Source organism: Danio rerio, chromosome 16 (assembly GCF_049306965.1).
Source record: "Danio rerio strain Tuebingen ecotype United States chromosome 16, GRCz12tu, whole genome shotgun sequence".
NCBI classification, from domain to species: domain Eukaryota; kingdom Metazoa; phylum Chordata; class Actinopteri; order Cypriniformes; family Danionidae; genus Danio; species Danio rerio.
The window spans coordinates 23,636,612-23,653,668 of record NC_133191.1 but is presented as its reverse complement, the minus strand read 5'-3'; the positions used below and the strand labels follow the sequence as shown (position 1 = coordinate 23,653,668).

At 37.3% G+C, this 17,057-nt stretch overlaps 1 protein-coding gene across 3 annotated transcripts in view; it reads left to right on the top strand.

The window, feature by feature from the left end:
* Window positions 1–17,057, top strand: part of atp8b2 (ATPase phospholipid transporting 8B2) — a 90,148-nt gene that overhangs the window by 4,815 nt on the left and 68,276 nt on the right. For 2 of the 3 annotated variants that reach the window (XM_021466904.2, XM_073925465.1), the window contains exon 1: window positions 4,192–4,741. In XM_021466904.2, the coding sequence (XP_021322579.1) occupies window positions 4,615–4,741 (127 nt within the window). In that variant the 5' untranslated portion in view covers window positions 4,192–4,614. Of the gene's footprint in view, window positions 1–2,262; window positions 2,331–4,191; window positions 4,742–17,057 lie in introns of those variants that run through there. The other variant, XM_021466905.3, reaches the window with a different exon arrangement.

The window sequence follows — 17,057 nt, the reverse complement described above, 5'->3', positions numbered from 1 at the left end:
TTAAGTCTGCCCCTGATGGCTGGAAAAACGGAAATTTGTTTTCCAAAGTTTTCATTCCCAAAATTTGGTTCCCAAGAATTGTTGTGTAAATGTACTGTACGACTAAATGTATGCATAAAATTTCTTAATTCTTTTTGAACCTTTGGATTCTACCATCTTCAGTTTTGCTATTTGCGTGTGTGTGTGTGTGTGTGTGTGTCTGTTTGTGTGATTATTTTACCTGCTGCAGCCAATAGTTTTCACTTTTTTCTGTTCTCAACCCAGAGGTGGCCCCCTCCTACTCAACTCTTCCCACGCTCTCGAACAGACTGCTTTGATTGTCTACATGAAATGAAATCATATATTTATTGTGGGTATTCAAAGCAACAGATCATTGGCAGTGATGTTCTGTGGGCAGCTTAGAGACAGAAAAATATCTCTCCAATGACTTTGCATGATGACCTCTGTTGGATAAGGAAATATAAAAGTCAATATTAGAAAGATATCAGTAATTCACTGCAGAGATTCAGTGGGGGAGGCAGAGGTTGTTTCGTAGGTTTAAGATGATGGAAATTTCCTTAAGGGAAAGTCATAAAGACCAAATGTGCTCTAAAAAAACAAATCACAGCAGTGTTGCTTGAGAAACGGCATGTTACTCGACCACAGGGATGTAAAATTAAGAGATGTGATAGTGAGTTGAGGATAAATATTTTCACAGCATTTAAAATGACTCTAAACCCTTTTGTAAAAAGAAAGAATGTTAAATTGTACATATAAGTCAGATAGTTTGTGACTGTAAAGGGCACCTATGATGAAATTCATCTTTTGTAAACTGTTGGACACAACTGTGTGTAGGTATAGTGTGTCTACAGTTATTTTGGGGTAATATAAATAAGTCTCTAAATTAGACAATAAGTCTTTTTTTAATTTCCTGATGTTAAAATAGGATCCAAATCCTTCCCGTTTTGAGGCCCACCGCAACATGACGAACCACATGAGGGTAAATAAGTAATGATTGAATTTTATTTTTTGATGAACTATCCCTTTAGGAAAACTTGAGTATCACAACATTTATCAAATACTGATATCCATCTTTAAAATATGTTATTGTCTGTGTTTGATAAACAAATAATGTTTATAATATTTGTATTGCACATTTTATATATTAGTATTATTTGTGTCATTTTCATCATAGTTTAAAGGGCACCTATTTAATATATATATACATATATCTATATATATATACATATATTAGCATTTACTGACACCATGCAGCCTTGGTGATTATAGCAGTCAAGAATTACATAGCGATTTTACTGTCTTTATTACAAACATGTTCTGTTTTAAAAACATTTTAAACTTATAAAAATCAGAGTGAGTTGAAACAGATATTTCAATTTTAGTTTATTTGAAAAAATAATGTTCTGTGTACTTGTGTATACATGTTATTATAAAAACATGGCACCAGTCAATCAATTCGGTGTGCGGGGGAAATCCACACTCCTATGTTACGTTGAGCTGGGCCTCAAAATCACTGGAATTTGGGTCCTATTTTAACATCAGACAATTTTTTGCAAAAAAAACTTGTTGGGTTTCTATCACTCCAATATAACAGTAGACACAATATTTACACACAGATCTGTCCAAACAGCTTACAAAAGTTGATTTTTATCATAACACTTTAAAAAACAATAAATAGAATCAGCCTCGTATTCCATAAAATGTCTAAACACTTCAGCACTCCGTTATCTGCCTCTACAATCCCTGTGCATTAGATAAAGGAAACAGAAAGCAGACAGTATGTGGCGTCTTCAGAGAGAAATGTATTGGTAACCAGACCCCCAGACATCATTGTGCTTCTGGAACTGACATAACCATACCGCTTCTATCAATTAGTCCTAATAACAGTGCTCTTTCCAGCTCATTTTAGAGTAAATATCTTGTTTAACCACCTCAAACAGTTGCCTCATCAATTATCAAAATAACTGACTGCTATCTTAATGATTTGCTTAAAGTCTGACATCGAGATTATGGAAACAGGTTCATTAGCAGTGGCTTAGTTTTAGCTGACTGATCTGCATACAGTCGTTGTCAAGGATTAAATATCGTTGAATTTCCTGAGTGAGCGTAAACTGTTGGTTTGTCCCCTGCTTTACCCTTGAGATCCTGTTGACAGTGTAGTTCTCTCTCTCTTACTCTCTCATTGTGTGTGTGTGTGTGTGTGTGTGTGTGTGTGTGTCTGTGTGTGTGTGTGTGTGTGTGTGTGTGTGTTTGTCGGTGTAGATTTTCCCATGGGACGGAGCGGCAAAATTCCAGAGGTGTGGAAATGTTCAGAAAGAGACCTCCTCCAGGTAAACAATTAGCTACTCTCTCTACAAAAACACACACTATTAAATTTAATTGTGATGTTGTGCTCTGAATTTCAAACACATACAGCCTTTTTATTCTTAATGTGCCAGGGAAATCATATTAATATTCATTTTCAAAAGAGTCTACACTTTCACTTTGATTGTCTAATTATTATTCTTTATTATAGTGTTACAATTATTTTTTTATTTTTACTTTGGTTAAGTTGATGGCTAATTTGCAATTTGCAAATGTGTACAGTCATTCCTTACAGTCATGAGGCCTTCACTCTTCTTTTTACAAGTGTATATTTTCATTTGAATCACATTCATTTATTTTCCTTTGACTTAGTCCCTTTATTCATCGTTTTATCAGGGGTCGCCACAGCGGAATGAACCGCCAACTTATCCCGCATATGTTTTTACACAGTAGATGCCCTTCCAGCTGCAACCCAGTACAAAGAAACATCCATGCACACTCATTCACACACATACACTGCGGACAATTTAGTTTATTTAATTCACCTGTAGCGCATGTCTTTGGATTGTGGGGAAAACCGGAGCACCCAGAGGAAACATGCAAACTTCACACTGAAATGCCAACTGACCCAGCCAGGACTTAAACAAGCGACCTTCTTGCTCTAAGGTGACAGTGCTAACCACTGAGCCACTGTGTCACCCTGAATTACATTACAAATGGTTTATAATCCATGCTTTTATTACTTCTAGGTTGGACTAATATAACTCACTATAGTTTGGGATTAGTCAGAGTACTCATTCCCGTTTACAGTTAGTTCACAATGCTGCTGCAAGGCTTTTAACCGGTACCAAAAATATGACCACTATCACTGTGCACTATCATGTCACTTTTAAAATTCTTCTCTTGGTTTTAAAATGGCTTAGCTTCTTCTTATCTGTCAGACATGTTGATTGAACATCAGCCTGGTCGGTTTCTTCAGTCATCAAACAAGTGACTATTATGCATCCCTAAGTCGAGGATGAAATGCAGAGGTGACCGTACTTTCGCAGTAGCTGGTCCTACATTGTCGAGTGCTCTGCCCCTTTGAATTAGATCTATTTCAACTCTGTATGTTTATAAATCTAGGTTGAAATCTTACCTTTTTGTTTTGGCATTTTATCAGAGAGAATTGTTTGTTTTAGCTATAATTTTATATCTTTCTTTTTTTGATTTGTAAAAAAAAATTGGAAAAAAATAATCACTTTAAAATACAATTTTAGATGTTTTTGTTTCAATTAAATTTGTATTAAATTATTTTTAAAATATTGTTGTTTTAATAACTGTTGGTGTTATACCATTCTAAAGCCTGAATCTTATGCTTGTGCGTTCACTAGCACAACACCAAAGTTAAACACATACACGTGAGTGCATATATGCTGAAGCATTTTGTTTAGCAGTGAAGAGTTTTCTCTCCTTGGCACGAGACTTCTCTCTCTGTCTCTCTCTCTCTATCTCTCTCTCTCTCTCTCTCTCTTTCCCTCTTTCTCTCTCTCGCTCTCTGCACATGTTCTGAGACTCTGTAACAGATGTAGCACGTGCACCAACACCTGACTAATCCAGATGTCTTCCGCAGTGCCACCATTTCTTACCCCCTCCTTGCCCTAACTTATGAAACTGCCTATTTATCAGGAGCCATTTTGGCTCAAAATCTCATTACCGTATGGACATTTCAGTGCCAGAGGAGCCAGTATGGGCTTCTCGTGTCCTCAAAGCCATCCATCTTTCACATCTCTGCAGTGTAAGTCGCCCTGGCAACCTCATCACTCAGTTTCTATTGGCCATCTCATCAGCCAATAGAAAGACTTTCTGATTATGTCATATAAAAACAACGTCGTAGTGGCGCCTCTCAGTGTTTTGACAGTGTCTGGTGACAGTGCCTAACATAATCGTAGTCAGTCCTGTCAGAAATCGATATTTCTGAGGATTTAGTTATATGTCAATTATTATTTGCGTGTTTATGAGATTCAAACTATATTGGTTTGTCAGAATTGAAAAACAAACACGCAGTGACGTCTGGAAGAAAGTTTCTCAAGTTCAACTGAAGGTGCTATAACAGCCGTACCTTATTCAAAATGTGCTCTATCAAAAACTGTTTTATGAAATCTGGTTTACCCTGAATGACCTCAACGACTCTGCGGCAGATCAGAAGGGTGAGAAGGAGTGAAGTTGGTTTTACCGCTGCGTCGGTCATTTGAAGTCTTTCATTCTGCAGCTGCCGCGCGCGCGCCTTTCCGCCGCTCCGCCGACTTCTGTTCGCGCAGAGCTATGTAAATGAAACGACAGTGGGACAACATGACTATCCCGAAAGACATCCCAGAGAAGTGGTTTCCAGTCATTCTCCCTCTGAAAAGGAAGAAAGAGGGATTAACCAGCTCGACAAAAATAAGAAAAGGAGCAGGTACCTTTACTTTGCGTTATTACCACAGACGATCCTTTAGTGTTTACTTGGTAGATTGTGTTTTTCAAAGTGTATAACATGTAGTCACAATAGAATAGAGGTCATTTAGACCTTGAATTGAAAATATAACATGTTTTATTTTTCTAATTTAGTTTTCAGTGTTTTATCCTCAGTGAAAACTTCTGTGTATTTTAAATAAAAAGATTGCTTGTTTCCCCCATGTGTGCTTATTCATCAACTTCACCCTCATGGTTTTCATACACTCACATGTGACGTGTGTTTATGTCCCATGATGACCTTGTGATCAAATCCATCATGCTTTCCCTCATCAACATTTCACAAATCACTCAACATTAATATTAACTTTTCAGTTTATTTTTATTGTAAAAGTCTATAAAGCTTTAGGTCTTGTTTATTACGTCGAAACAACCTCATATCTGCAATGAGGGTTAATGCTTTTTAGTTATGGCAGATGATCTGTCTTAGACTATACTTAATTACAAACTCTTTCTAATTAGTATTTTTATGTCCTGTTTCAAAGCTGTTTTATCACAATATGTTAAATAAGCGATGAGTGAAATAGTAATCTTTTTTTGTAGATTCACCTCATTTAAAAAAGGGATTTAATGAACACATTCTGCAGCATCAGTTTTATTTTGTTTTTGCAGCAGTTTATATTTCACTAAAAAGTGTTAGAAATGTTATTTTTAGTGACGTTAACACTTTTATCTAATTTTTTTTGATAATTTTTCTTTCTGACTGCATATTTAGAGTTTTTATTTTAAGAATAAGCTAAGGGCATAAGGGTGAAATGCATTTGAGATATTCTGCTGATATAATATATGCACAGTGGTGTGATAAAGTGTTTGCCCCCTTACTAATTTTTTTTCTTTTTTTTGTTTTGTTTTTGCATTTTATTGTTTCGGATCATGAAACAAATTATTGTTTTGTTAAAAATAAAACAAATAAACACATCATGCAGTTTGAATTAATGTTTTTATTATTAAGGGAAATAAACCAAACCCAAAACTACATAACCCAGTGTGAAAAAGTGTTTGCCACAGAATCATGCCGAAGTTCCAAAAAGAGAGAGAGAAAGAAAACTACTTTCTAAAAAAGATCTACCAGTTTAAAATAAGGTTACAAAAGCCATTTCTAAATCGTTGGGCCTGCAGCAAACCACAGTAAAAGCCATTAGTTTCAAAAACATGGAACAGTAAAGAACCTAACCAGTAGTGGCCAGCCTACCAAAATAACCCCAAGAGTGTATCGATGCAACTCATCCAAGAGGTCTTAAAAGACCCAATAACATCATCCAAAGAACTGCAGGCCACACTAGCCTCAGCCAAAGATAGTTTTCATGGCTTCACCATAGCAAGTGTTTACATTTGCAAGTGTTTCACCCAAGATAAAAACAACTTCAGGACAAAAATAACATAAAGGCTTCTCAGTTTGGCAAAAAACATCTTGATGACTTTTTGACTGAATTACAACAATTCTGCAAAGATGAGTAGGCCAAAAGTCCTGAACAGCGCTATAACAGACAAATCCCAAGTTAGTGAAAACACTTGGTTGCAGTTATTGCTGCTAAGGATGGCCCAACCAGTTATTAGGTTTAGGGGTCAAACACTTTTTCACACAGGGCTATGTAGTTTTGTATTTTCTTTTTCTTTAATAATAAATACCTTAATTTCAAACTGCATAATCTGTTTACTAGTGTTATGTTTAACTAATGTTTAAATTTGTTTTTTTTTTTTTTATCTAAAAGAGTGACAAACATGCATAACTTTGGTTTGTGGTGGATGGCACATTTTTGTGTATTTTTCCTACATTATTCAAAAGGATAGAAATAAGAAATTTCCTCATGACATGATATTGTATGCTGTACTGTATCACCACACAGCGTTTGCTACACCATAGATGTTATTATCACTCAGACAGATAGCAGCATGTGAAACTGCCCAGAATGACTCAGGTATACCAAGCAAATTCATTTCAAATCGAAAAAATTCCCACAAAATTACCTGTGCACTCATAACTGTTGTCAACCTACAAACAAGCCAAACACGATTACGCTATGTCCTTTATTGCATTATTTAATGGTACTGACATTACAGTAAGTTGACCTTTAAGACCAAGAAAGATCCAGTGGACAATAAGCCAGAGAATGTGTTCGATATTTAGGTAGGAACTGCAGTAAAACTGCTTCTAGTCATAGCAGTCATCTATTTCTTAACACTGGGGCTTGTTAATGTCTGTTCTGACACAGTTGTGATCTCCTGTGTAACTGTTATATCTCGATAGTACACTTAACATGGCCATTATCATCATTATGCTCAATCAGATTTAGTTAGAATGGCCTTTTGTCATCTCTGTGGGATATTTATGCCCTCAAAATGAATGTAGCTGTATTTTCTATGGCAGTGTTTGATAAGTGACCTCTGAATGCATTGCACATTTATTTTAATAAGCGATAATAAAAGGCATAAAGTGGGACTTCACAGCTACCGTTGGCTTTTAATAAGACTTGGCTGTCAGTAAAAATGGAAACCATCGTCCTTGGTTGCAATTTTTGCATTTTCATACAAACAGTGCTTCATAAGTGGTTTCACACAGGGCGTAAACACTCGCTTATCACCACACATAAGTAAAACATCTTATCTGTGGTTTGTTGCCAACATAAAAGCTCTGGTTTAACTTTTGAAAGAAAGACAACAACCATCAATTTTACTATTATTGTCTAAAATAATATTATCTTATTAATTTTTATTATTAAATGCTTTGCAGGGTGCTAGCATTTGTTTATTTATTAAATTCTAAATGTAAATGAAAAAGCTAAATTATTATTATTATACACTCACTGGCCACTTTTTTTAGGTAACTGATCATTAACGCAAATTTTTAATTAGCCAATCACATGGCAGCAGCTCAATGCAATTATGCATGTTGACATGGTCAAGATGATCTGCTGCAGTTCAAACCGAGCATCAGAATGGGAAGGAAAGGTGATTTAAGTGATTTTGAACGTTGCATGGTTGATAGGCCAGACAGGCTGGTCTGAGTATTTCAGAAACTGCTGATCCACTGGGATTTTCATGTACAACCATCTTTAAGGTTTACAGAGAATGGCCTAAAAAAAGAGAAAATATCCAGTGAGCGGCAGTTCTGTGGGTACAAATATCTTGTTGATAGCAGAGGTCAGAGGAGATTGGCCAAACTGGTTTAAGCAGATAAAAAGACAACAGTAACTCAAATTACCACTTGTTACAACCGAGGTATGCAGAAGAGCATTGAGGCAGATGGGCTACAGCAGCAGAAAACCACATAGGGTGCCACTCCTGTCAGCTAAGAACTGGAAACTAAGGCTACAATTCGCACAGGCTTACCAAAATTGGACAACAGAAGATTGGAAAAACGTTGCCTGGTGTGATGAGTCTCGATTTCTGCTGTGACATTTGGATGGTAAAGCCAGAATTTGGCATTTACAACATAAAAACATGGATCCATCCATACTGCCTTGTATCAATGGTTCAGGCTGATGGTGGTGGTGTAATGTTGTGGGGAATATTATTGTCTTGCCACACTTTGGGCCCATTAGTACCAATTAAGCATTGTGTCAATGCCACAGCCTACCTTAGTATTGCTGCTAACCATGTCTATCCCTTTATGACCACAGTATACCCATCTTCTGACCCATCTTCATCTTCCAGTAAGATAACGTGCCATGTCATAAAGCGCGAATCTTCTCAGACTGGTTTCTTGAACATGAAAATGTGTTCACTGTACGTAAATGGCCTCCACAGTCCACAGATCTCAATCCAATAGAGCACTTTTGGGATGTGGTGGAACGGGAGATTCAAATCATGGATGTGCAGCAGACAAATCTGCAGCAACTGTGTGATGCTATCATGTGAATATGGATCAAAATCTCTGAGGAATATTTCCAGTACCTTGTTGAATCTTTGCCACAAAGGATTAAAGCAGTTTTGAAGGCAAAAGGGGGCCAAACCCGGTACTAGTAAGGTGTACCTAATAAAGTGGTCGGTGAGTGTAACTATTTATTGCAATCCAAATCAAAAAAAATTTTTGTTGAGTAAAGGACAATGTAGCTACAGTTTCATAGTGAATAAAGCCATTTTTAGCCGTTAATTTTACTTTAGTCCTTAGTCATTGGCAGATATAACAAAAATGCTAGCTTTAAGCATTAACATTCAGTGCACGGACATCTGAAACAGCTTCCGATAACATGTTGTTGCCTATTTTTACCATCTGTTGGTGTTCATCTAGAGTCTAGTGTTCTGAGCTGCAGTCAGTGAGTGTTACGCCTGTCCTTATATGAACTCCTGTAATTTCTTTGCTCACAGAGTCTGCTCCCTGCTATTGCACCGAGCTCTGAAATGGCCAAACCTCCTGAATATTTGACAAACACGCTCTTGAACGGTCATGCTTGAGTGGATGGATTTTGTCAGCCCAGCCTAAGGAAAAAAGATGAGTCAGGCTGGCCATATGAAAGCATGTGCCAAAGATAAGAAGGGCTGTGGAAAAGGGAGCAGACTGAAATTGGAGAGAGAGAGTAGAAGCAAGCAGACGATGCACAGGGACAGATAAAGTGAACGGTCATGTGAAGGTCATGTGCATATTTGATCAGATTAGCAAATTCTGCATGATTGCTTAGCATATGGATAGAAAATACGTTGAAGCACGGTTGGAACTTAACACTTCACGGCGGTTGTCCTCCAGAAACTGATTATGACACCATTGTTATAGCGCGTTTGAGTGGTCAGAAAGTTTAATGACAAACTGAAGTATGAGGTAATGGTAAATAAATCCTTGATCCGTTAAGTAAAAGTGACAATCTGCAAGCTTTGGATGTTTATTTCTTTAAATTGTGAATTGTGTCATTGTTTTGGATCACATTAGCTCTTTAAAGGCCGAGACACATCAAGTTGACACCAAACAACTAGCGCTGACAAAAAACAACTGTTGTCACCTCATGTTGGCTCCTGTCTGTTTCCGTCTGGCACGTGAACACACCAAACAGACTGCAGCTGACTGCTTTGAGAGCACACAATCTGCAGCTAAGATGATGTGTCGTTCTCCATCTGCGGGTGGCAGTAATCTTTTTTCTCATTCAACAAAAGCAAACCAAACTTCTGACGTGCACTTGCAAAGAGTAAACAAAGCAGCATTTAGTACCATTATCACATTATTGTAACCACAGAGGGATTTGCTCCTGCAAATACAGTCTTATGCAAAAGTTTAGGCACCCCTGAAAATTTTCAGAATTGCAAGCCATAGCCTGCTAGCCTTTCAAATCAGCAATTTCATTTGGATATATTTTATACTCTAGGGAAAAAGCAACATTTCAGTTCTGACATACATTTAATGAGCAGATGCGATGCAATTTAAGTCATAACAAAAACAGACAGGTGCAAAAATGTGGGCACCCTAACAGAATAATGACATCAATCTTTTGTACAGCTACCTTGTGCTGAAATAACAGCCTGTAGTTGCTTCTTATAGTCAAAAGATAATCAAGGCCATTCTTTCTTGCAAAATGTCTCCAGTTCAGTCAGGTTTGATGGGTGCTGAGCATGAACAGCCCTTTTCAAATTAATCCATAGATTTTTGATGATGTTCAAGTTTGTGGACTGGGATGTCCATTCTTGATCATTCTAGACGTCTGAGCATGAATTCATTGGTAGATCTGGAACTGTGCTTTGGGTCATTGTCCTGATGAAACATCCAACCCTGCTCTAACTTCAGCCTCTTGACTGATTCCTGAACATTGATCTTCAGATACTGGGTGGATTATTTAACTCTGACTAGGTTTCCAGTACCTGTGCTTGTCACACATGATGGACCCTCCACCATATTTTACAGTAGGGAGTAGGTTCTTCTTCTGGGATTCTGTGTTCTTTTGCCGCCAACCAAAGTGCCTATGATTGTGGCATCTGTCCACAGAATATTTTTCCAGATTGATTTTCCTGATTGTTCCTTTGCTGTGTGTGCAGAAAGGTTGGAGTACAGTAGCAATTAGCTCACCCACCAAGAGACTAATTTGAGCCTGTGGTTTGTCTCATTTAGACACTAAATGAGACAAATGCTTTGAAATATTGGTGACAACAGACACTTTAGTGGTGCTTTGGATCTACTTTGACACTTTGATTAAATGTGACTAAAAGACTCTTTAATAGCATTTGGTTGAGCTGTTTTAAATCTCCTGGCAACTGGTGATGTAAAGAATTCATGACATTTTACTTTAATTTCTCTCACCTTGTGGTTTGTTTTCAGAATTCCTACAAGAGTGTACTTCTAGGGCTCTATTTTAACACTCTAGGCGCAAAGTCTAAAGCACATGGCGCAATAGTATTAAGGGCGTGTCCGAATCCACTTTTGCTATTTTAAGGATGGAACAATACGCTTTGTGCATGGGTGCATGATCTTACACGGTTGTGCTTATTCTCTTAATGAGTTATGTGTGTGCCAACCAAAGTGCCTATGATTGTGGCATCTGTTCACAGAATATTTTTCCAGATTGATTCAGGCTTGTCCAGATGAGCCTTTGCATAGCTCAAACGACTCTTCTTGATGCCAAAATGCAGAAATGGCTTCTTCTGCACCACCTTCCATTGAACTGTTCTTTGTGAAGAGTGTGCTGGACTGTGGAATGATAAACAATGACATTACTAGCAGCAAGACGTTCCTGGAGCTCTTTAGAGGTTGTCTGTTGTTTGTCTTTGATTATTCTAACCATTCTTCACCTTTGCCTTTTAGATATTTTTCTTGGTCTATCTTTCCTTTACCCGAACTGTTCCTGTGGTGTTCCATTGCTTGCTATATTTCTGGCTGTGGAGATAGAGACATCAAACCTTTGTGATAGCTTTTTGCATCCTTCTCCTCATTCTTGTTGATGAATTATCCTAGTTTAAGGTCATTAGGAAGTCTTATTGAGATTCCCATAATGCTACTTTCAGGTTCACAATAAGGAGAAGCACAACTAGCAATCAGCAGTCTTAAATATCCTTATTCATGATTGCATCTGTGTTGGACAATAGATTGTCAGGGTTCACTGAGTTACTCAAATTAATTTTGTGTTGAAGTCAATCAGCATTAAGTGACTACAGGTTTTGAAATCCACAGAAAAGAGAGGGTGCCCAAACTTTTGCACAAGCTTTTTTCAGATTTACTTTAATTTCACACATCTCAATACTGCTACACTATGTATTTCTGTCTGAAAAACATGATATTATCCAGCTTTCACTGCAATCTTATAAAGAGAACATAATTATGCATCCACAGAGGGGTGCCCAAATGTTTGCATAAAACTGTATGTGTTATAATCTAATAATCCAGATGTGTTCCTTTTTTACTTGAATTTTTTGCTTGCTACTGTACATCACTGAGGTTTTTGAGAGCTCAATGAGACTTTCTATTGACCACTTCTTTAAGGAAGCATCGGACAGAATGTATAAAGCAGTAAATGAAAAGAATGGAAACCACTATTCTGGCAAGTGCAATAGTTCATATGAATACATCAGTTAGTGTTTGGCCCTTGGTTAAGGATGTGTTTGGCTCATGCTCTAATTGTTCCTTTGCTGTGTGTGCGGAAAGGTTGGAGTACAGTAGAAATTAGCTCACCCACCAAGAGACTAATTTGAGCCTGTGGTTTGTCTCTTTTAGACACTAAATGAGACAAATGCTTTGAAATATTGGTGACAACAGACACTTTAGTGCTGCTTTGGATCTACTTTGACACTTTGATTAAATGTGACTAAAAGACTCTTTAATAGCATTTGATTGAGCTGTTTTAAATCTCCTGGCAACTGGTGATGTAAAGAATTCATGACATTTTACTTTAATTTCTCTCACCTTGTGGTTTGTTTTCGGAATTCCTAAAAGAGTGTACTTCTAGGGCTCTATTTTAACGCTCTAGGCGCAAAGTCTAAAGCACATGGCGCAATAGTATTAAGGACGTGTCTGAATCCACTTTTGCTATTTTAAGGATGGAACAATACGCTTTGTGCATGGGTGCATGATCTTACACGGTTGTGCTTATTCTCTTAATGAGTTATGTGTGTGTTTCAGCCTTTTCACTTTCTTTTTATTTTACTTTTACTCTTTACTTTACTGGATAAGGAAACAGTGTTGTACACACTTCACTAAAGACATCGATTAGCCTACATATTTAATTTCGTTTGTTCAGCAGTTTTTAAAACTTCTAAATTCAGTTCTAATTTCAACAAATAAATGAACAATAATAAAGAAGCGTGGTCAAAAAACGTCCTGTTTTTATGCCTGATATGGTGATGTATACGGCACCAAAACCTGACAGGTGGACAAATCTAAACTTATTTTTATTAAAACAAATATAGATATGCATATAATAAATAATACTGCTAAAAACAATGACATTTTCAAATGCAAATTGTCATATAAAAACTGAAAAAAAGGCCCTCAAGAGAGGTAGTGATTTTTATATTTATATAGAAAACTGTAATTTTTGTAACATTTTAATCCTTTTTTTTTTTCATATGTAAAGATATTTGTGTATTGCTACACATCCTGTGTGTATTAAGCCATGTGTTAGCGTTTTGGACCTGCATAGGCACATAACTAACGCATTGTGCGCTAGACTTCAGACCACTGTTAAATTGGTCACACCTCCTTTTTATACCGGAACACCCACGAGTCCACAAAGCGGCGCAAATAGATTTGCTATTTAAACAACGTGGCAGAAAATGAGAAAATTAGGGTTGGTGGTCTGAAAAAAGCAATAAATCGGGCCATAGACGTTTTGCGCCTTATTACAGGGCCTCAAATGTCAGTGGTGTGAACATGAAACATTAAAAAAAGTTTTCGAACACAAAAAGCTTGTGCCAGTTGTTCAGACGATTTGTTTGGTTCAAAAAGGTGCAAATAGTTTTGAAAAACATAAAAAAAGAAAAGATAAATGCATTATATGTACATTAATGTTCACTAGTGTTCAAAATGTATAGTTTCCAAGGTAAAACGTTATGCATCACTATATTTGCTATTTTTAATTCAGAAATGTAATTGAGTAACTATTGTATGTTTTTTAATCACTTGAATCTATTATTGTTTTCAATACATTTTTTTATCATTTTTGTCACTGTCATTAGTATTGTTTTATGTGTCTATAAAGGTGATTTTACATTTTAAACAAAATTTTATCAAATTATTTATTGCGAACCAAAGCTAAACTAGCTTTTTAATCTGCATCTCTTTTTTTCAAAATTTGTAATTGGTATAGATTTACCATTTTAGTTGACTATAATCACCCTGGATCATATAGACATGTACTCAATACTTAACATAATTATTGTATTTAAATAAATATTTTTTCAAATAAGAACATTTCAATCGAATGGAACGAAATGACTTTCAGAATAATCCATCACTAGCTTACACAGGACATATTGTATGTATTGCAACATTGCACATCCATATCTTGCTGCTCTGTTTGAATTTGTACAAATTTGTGAGCTGGCATAGCGGATGTCCTTGGCAGTAATGCTGAATCACAGCAATAATGGCTCCTTCTCTGTCAACCATTGTTTTTTGAGAAACGTCACACAAGCCGTGTTTCAATGCGGCTCTTGCATGTCCTTGGCTGTATTAGTAAGGGCGCTGTGTTAAAAGTGCTTAATGGCCCAGTTTGCTGAGGTGATCTCCGGAAGGAACCAGACCGTTCAGCGCACTGAGCCATTATGTCATCCGCAGCCAATAGGCAGGTAATGCAGGCTCAGGCTCTGGCAGCGACCGGCAGTGTGCTTTTCCATCAGAACTAAAAACAGAGAGTACAACAGACAGCCCCAAGCAAGGGAAAAGGAAGATGTGACCTTGAAGAGGGGAGAAAGCATGGAGGATGAGTACAGAATGAGGGAGTGATAGGACAGAAAGAGGACAGCCCTAGCTATAACATTTTTTATAATATAATATAAAATATAATAAAAAGTGCTTTAAACATAACAGTCTAAAAAAGGTAAACAAATGTGTCAAACAGATTTATGTTAAAAATAACACAGATACCCATTTTGTTTTTTTTTTATCTAGATTTAAATGTTTAAGACAATGTTTGAATGTAAATACTAAGCTTTTAATTTTTTAGCTTTGTTTAATTTTGCAATCACACAATTATGACATTGTCGAGACTGCTCATTTGTTGGAGTAGCTTGTTCCATCATGTGGCCTGAGACAGCAATGACAACAAGGATGCTGTCACAAACACCATGTAGCCCTTGCAGATTGCTGCAAAACATTCTCTATCACTCAAAAAACAATTCTGCCACTGAACAGCACTACATTTCCCATCAGACACCTCACACACACACACACACACAAACACCAGTTCTTGATCACCCCTTACTACTTGCACACAGCTGTAGCTCATGAAGACTGATAAGTTGGACTATATATATTCACCTCACATTTTCTGATACATGGCTGAGTCTTGTTCAGCTGTAACATTGCGAAGCGTTATTCCTGTCTAGCCTTGCTGTGTCTTTTGATCCTTGCAGTGTTTATTTGTTTTTGCTTTTTGCTGCCTGCAACAACCTCTTTGTCTGTGGTGGTGGGCAAAGCAAGCCTTTATGAAACACTGAAACAGTCTAACCAAATGTGTCGAAGCTCAAAAACGTTTTGAAACTCATCTCTACAGTGACACCTAGTGGTAATTGTTATGTATTGCTCTGGAACAGCTTCAGCAAAGAAACAATTATGCAAATTAGTATAAAACCCCACATTGTAGAGTTGAGGCTGCAAGTGATTAAGTGAAACGGTGAGAGAACCAGACTAGCATAAGATACGCAAAGATAATGCGTTCAAATCCAGGGTAATGCAGCTATAGATTCTCTGTTCTTGTAACCGCAGGTTACCCTGCATGTCACCATGTCACCCTGCAGCCCAAGACCGGTTACTCACTGAAGCTAAGCAGGGCTGAGCCTGGTCAGTACCTGGATGGGAGAACACTAGGGAACACTAGGTTGCTGTTGGAAGTGGTGTTAGTGAGGCCAGCAGGGGGCGCTCAACCTGTGGTCTGTGTGAGTCTTAATGCCCCAGTAAAAGTGAAGGGGACACTAAACTGTCAGTGGGCGCTGTCTTTCGGATGAGACGTTAAACCGAGGTCCTGACTCTCTGTGGTCATTAAAAATCCCAAGGCACTTCTCGTGAAAGAGCAGGGGTGTAACCCCGGTGTCCTGGCCAAAGTCCCTCTATCGGCCCTTACGATCATGGCCTCCCAATCATCCCCTTCCACCGAATTGGCTCTATCACTGTCCCTCCACTCCACCAATAGCTGGTGTGTGGTGAGCGCACTGGCGCGGTTGTCCTGTTGCAGCCGTCGCATCATCCAAGTGGATGCTGCACACTGGTGGTGGTGTGGAGAGACCCCCCTCATGATTGTGAAGCGCTTTGGGTGTATTGCCATACACAATAAATGCGCTATATAAATACGCATTACATTACATTACATTACAACATATTTTGTTTTACCATTGGTCTTACATCAAAAATTTACACTTTGTAATTAAATACATTTAGTTTTGCTCATAAAAAAGTGACATTATTCAAGTCATAATTTCAGAGTTGTACAAGTTAGGATTCGAACTCAAGCCATTTGTAGCACAGTTACTCTGTGCACATGCACGGTCTACCTGGCTACATGAGATAGAGGTTTATTTCCGACCCTGTCAGTCAAACGCAGATTCAACAGGTTTCAAAACATTTCTGAAATGACCAATGCTTTGAATCGCTTTAGTCACATGACCTGGTGTTTCAAAACCTGAACTGGTGTGTTTTGAAACACCTTAGTCATGTGACCTGGGTGTTTTAGATCATGCGTCGGTGCAGTGTTTCGAAACACTTGCACTTCGGGATCTCGACACAGTGTCAAAATGTTACGTCATGTCAGCCATCCCTGTTTGCCTGACCACGACTAAGCTTTTGGATTACCTCCATGATATTATGCATATAATTTTTTTTAAATATCTATGACATATTCTAGTTTTACAGGTCAAATGATAGGAAATGTTGTTTCAAGAAAAACATTTTTTTTACTAATTTATTAGTGTTTTTTTATTATTATTTATTATTTTTATTAGCTTTTTGTCGAACATAAAAAAACCGTTAGAACTGTAATGTTTTAACTTATTTTAAATAAGTAGCTTGAACAAGTAGAAAAAGTAATAAAGAACACATATATTGATGGTATGGTTCAGTACACTATAAAAACTGTTGGGTTCTATACAATTCATTCATGTTGTCCCAACACAAATCCATTAAACTTAAATGGATT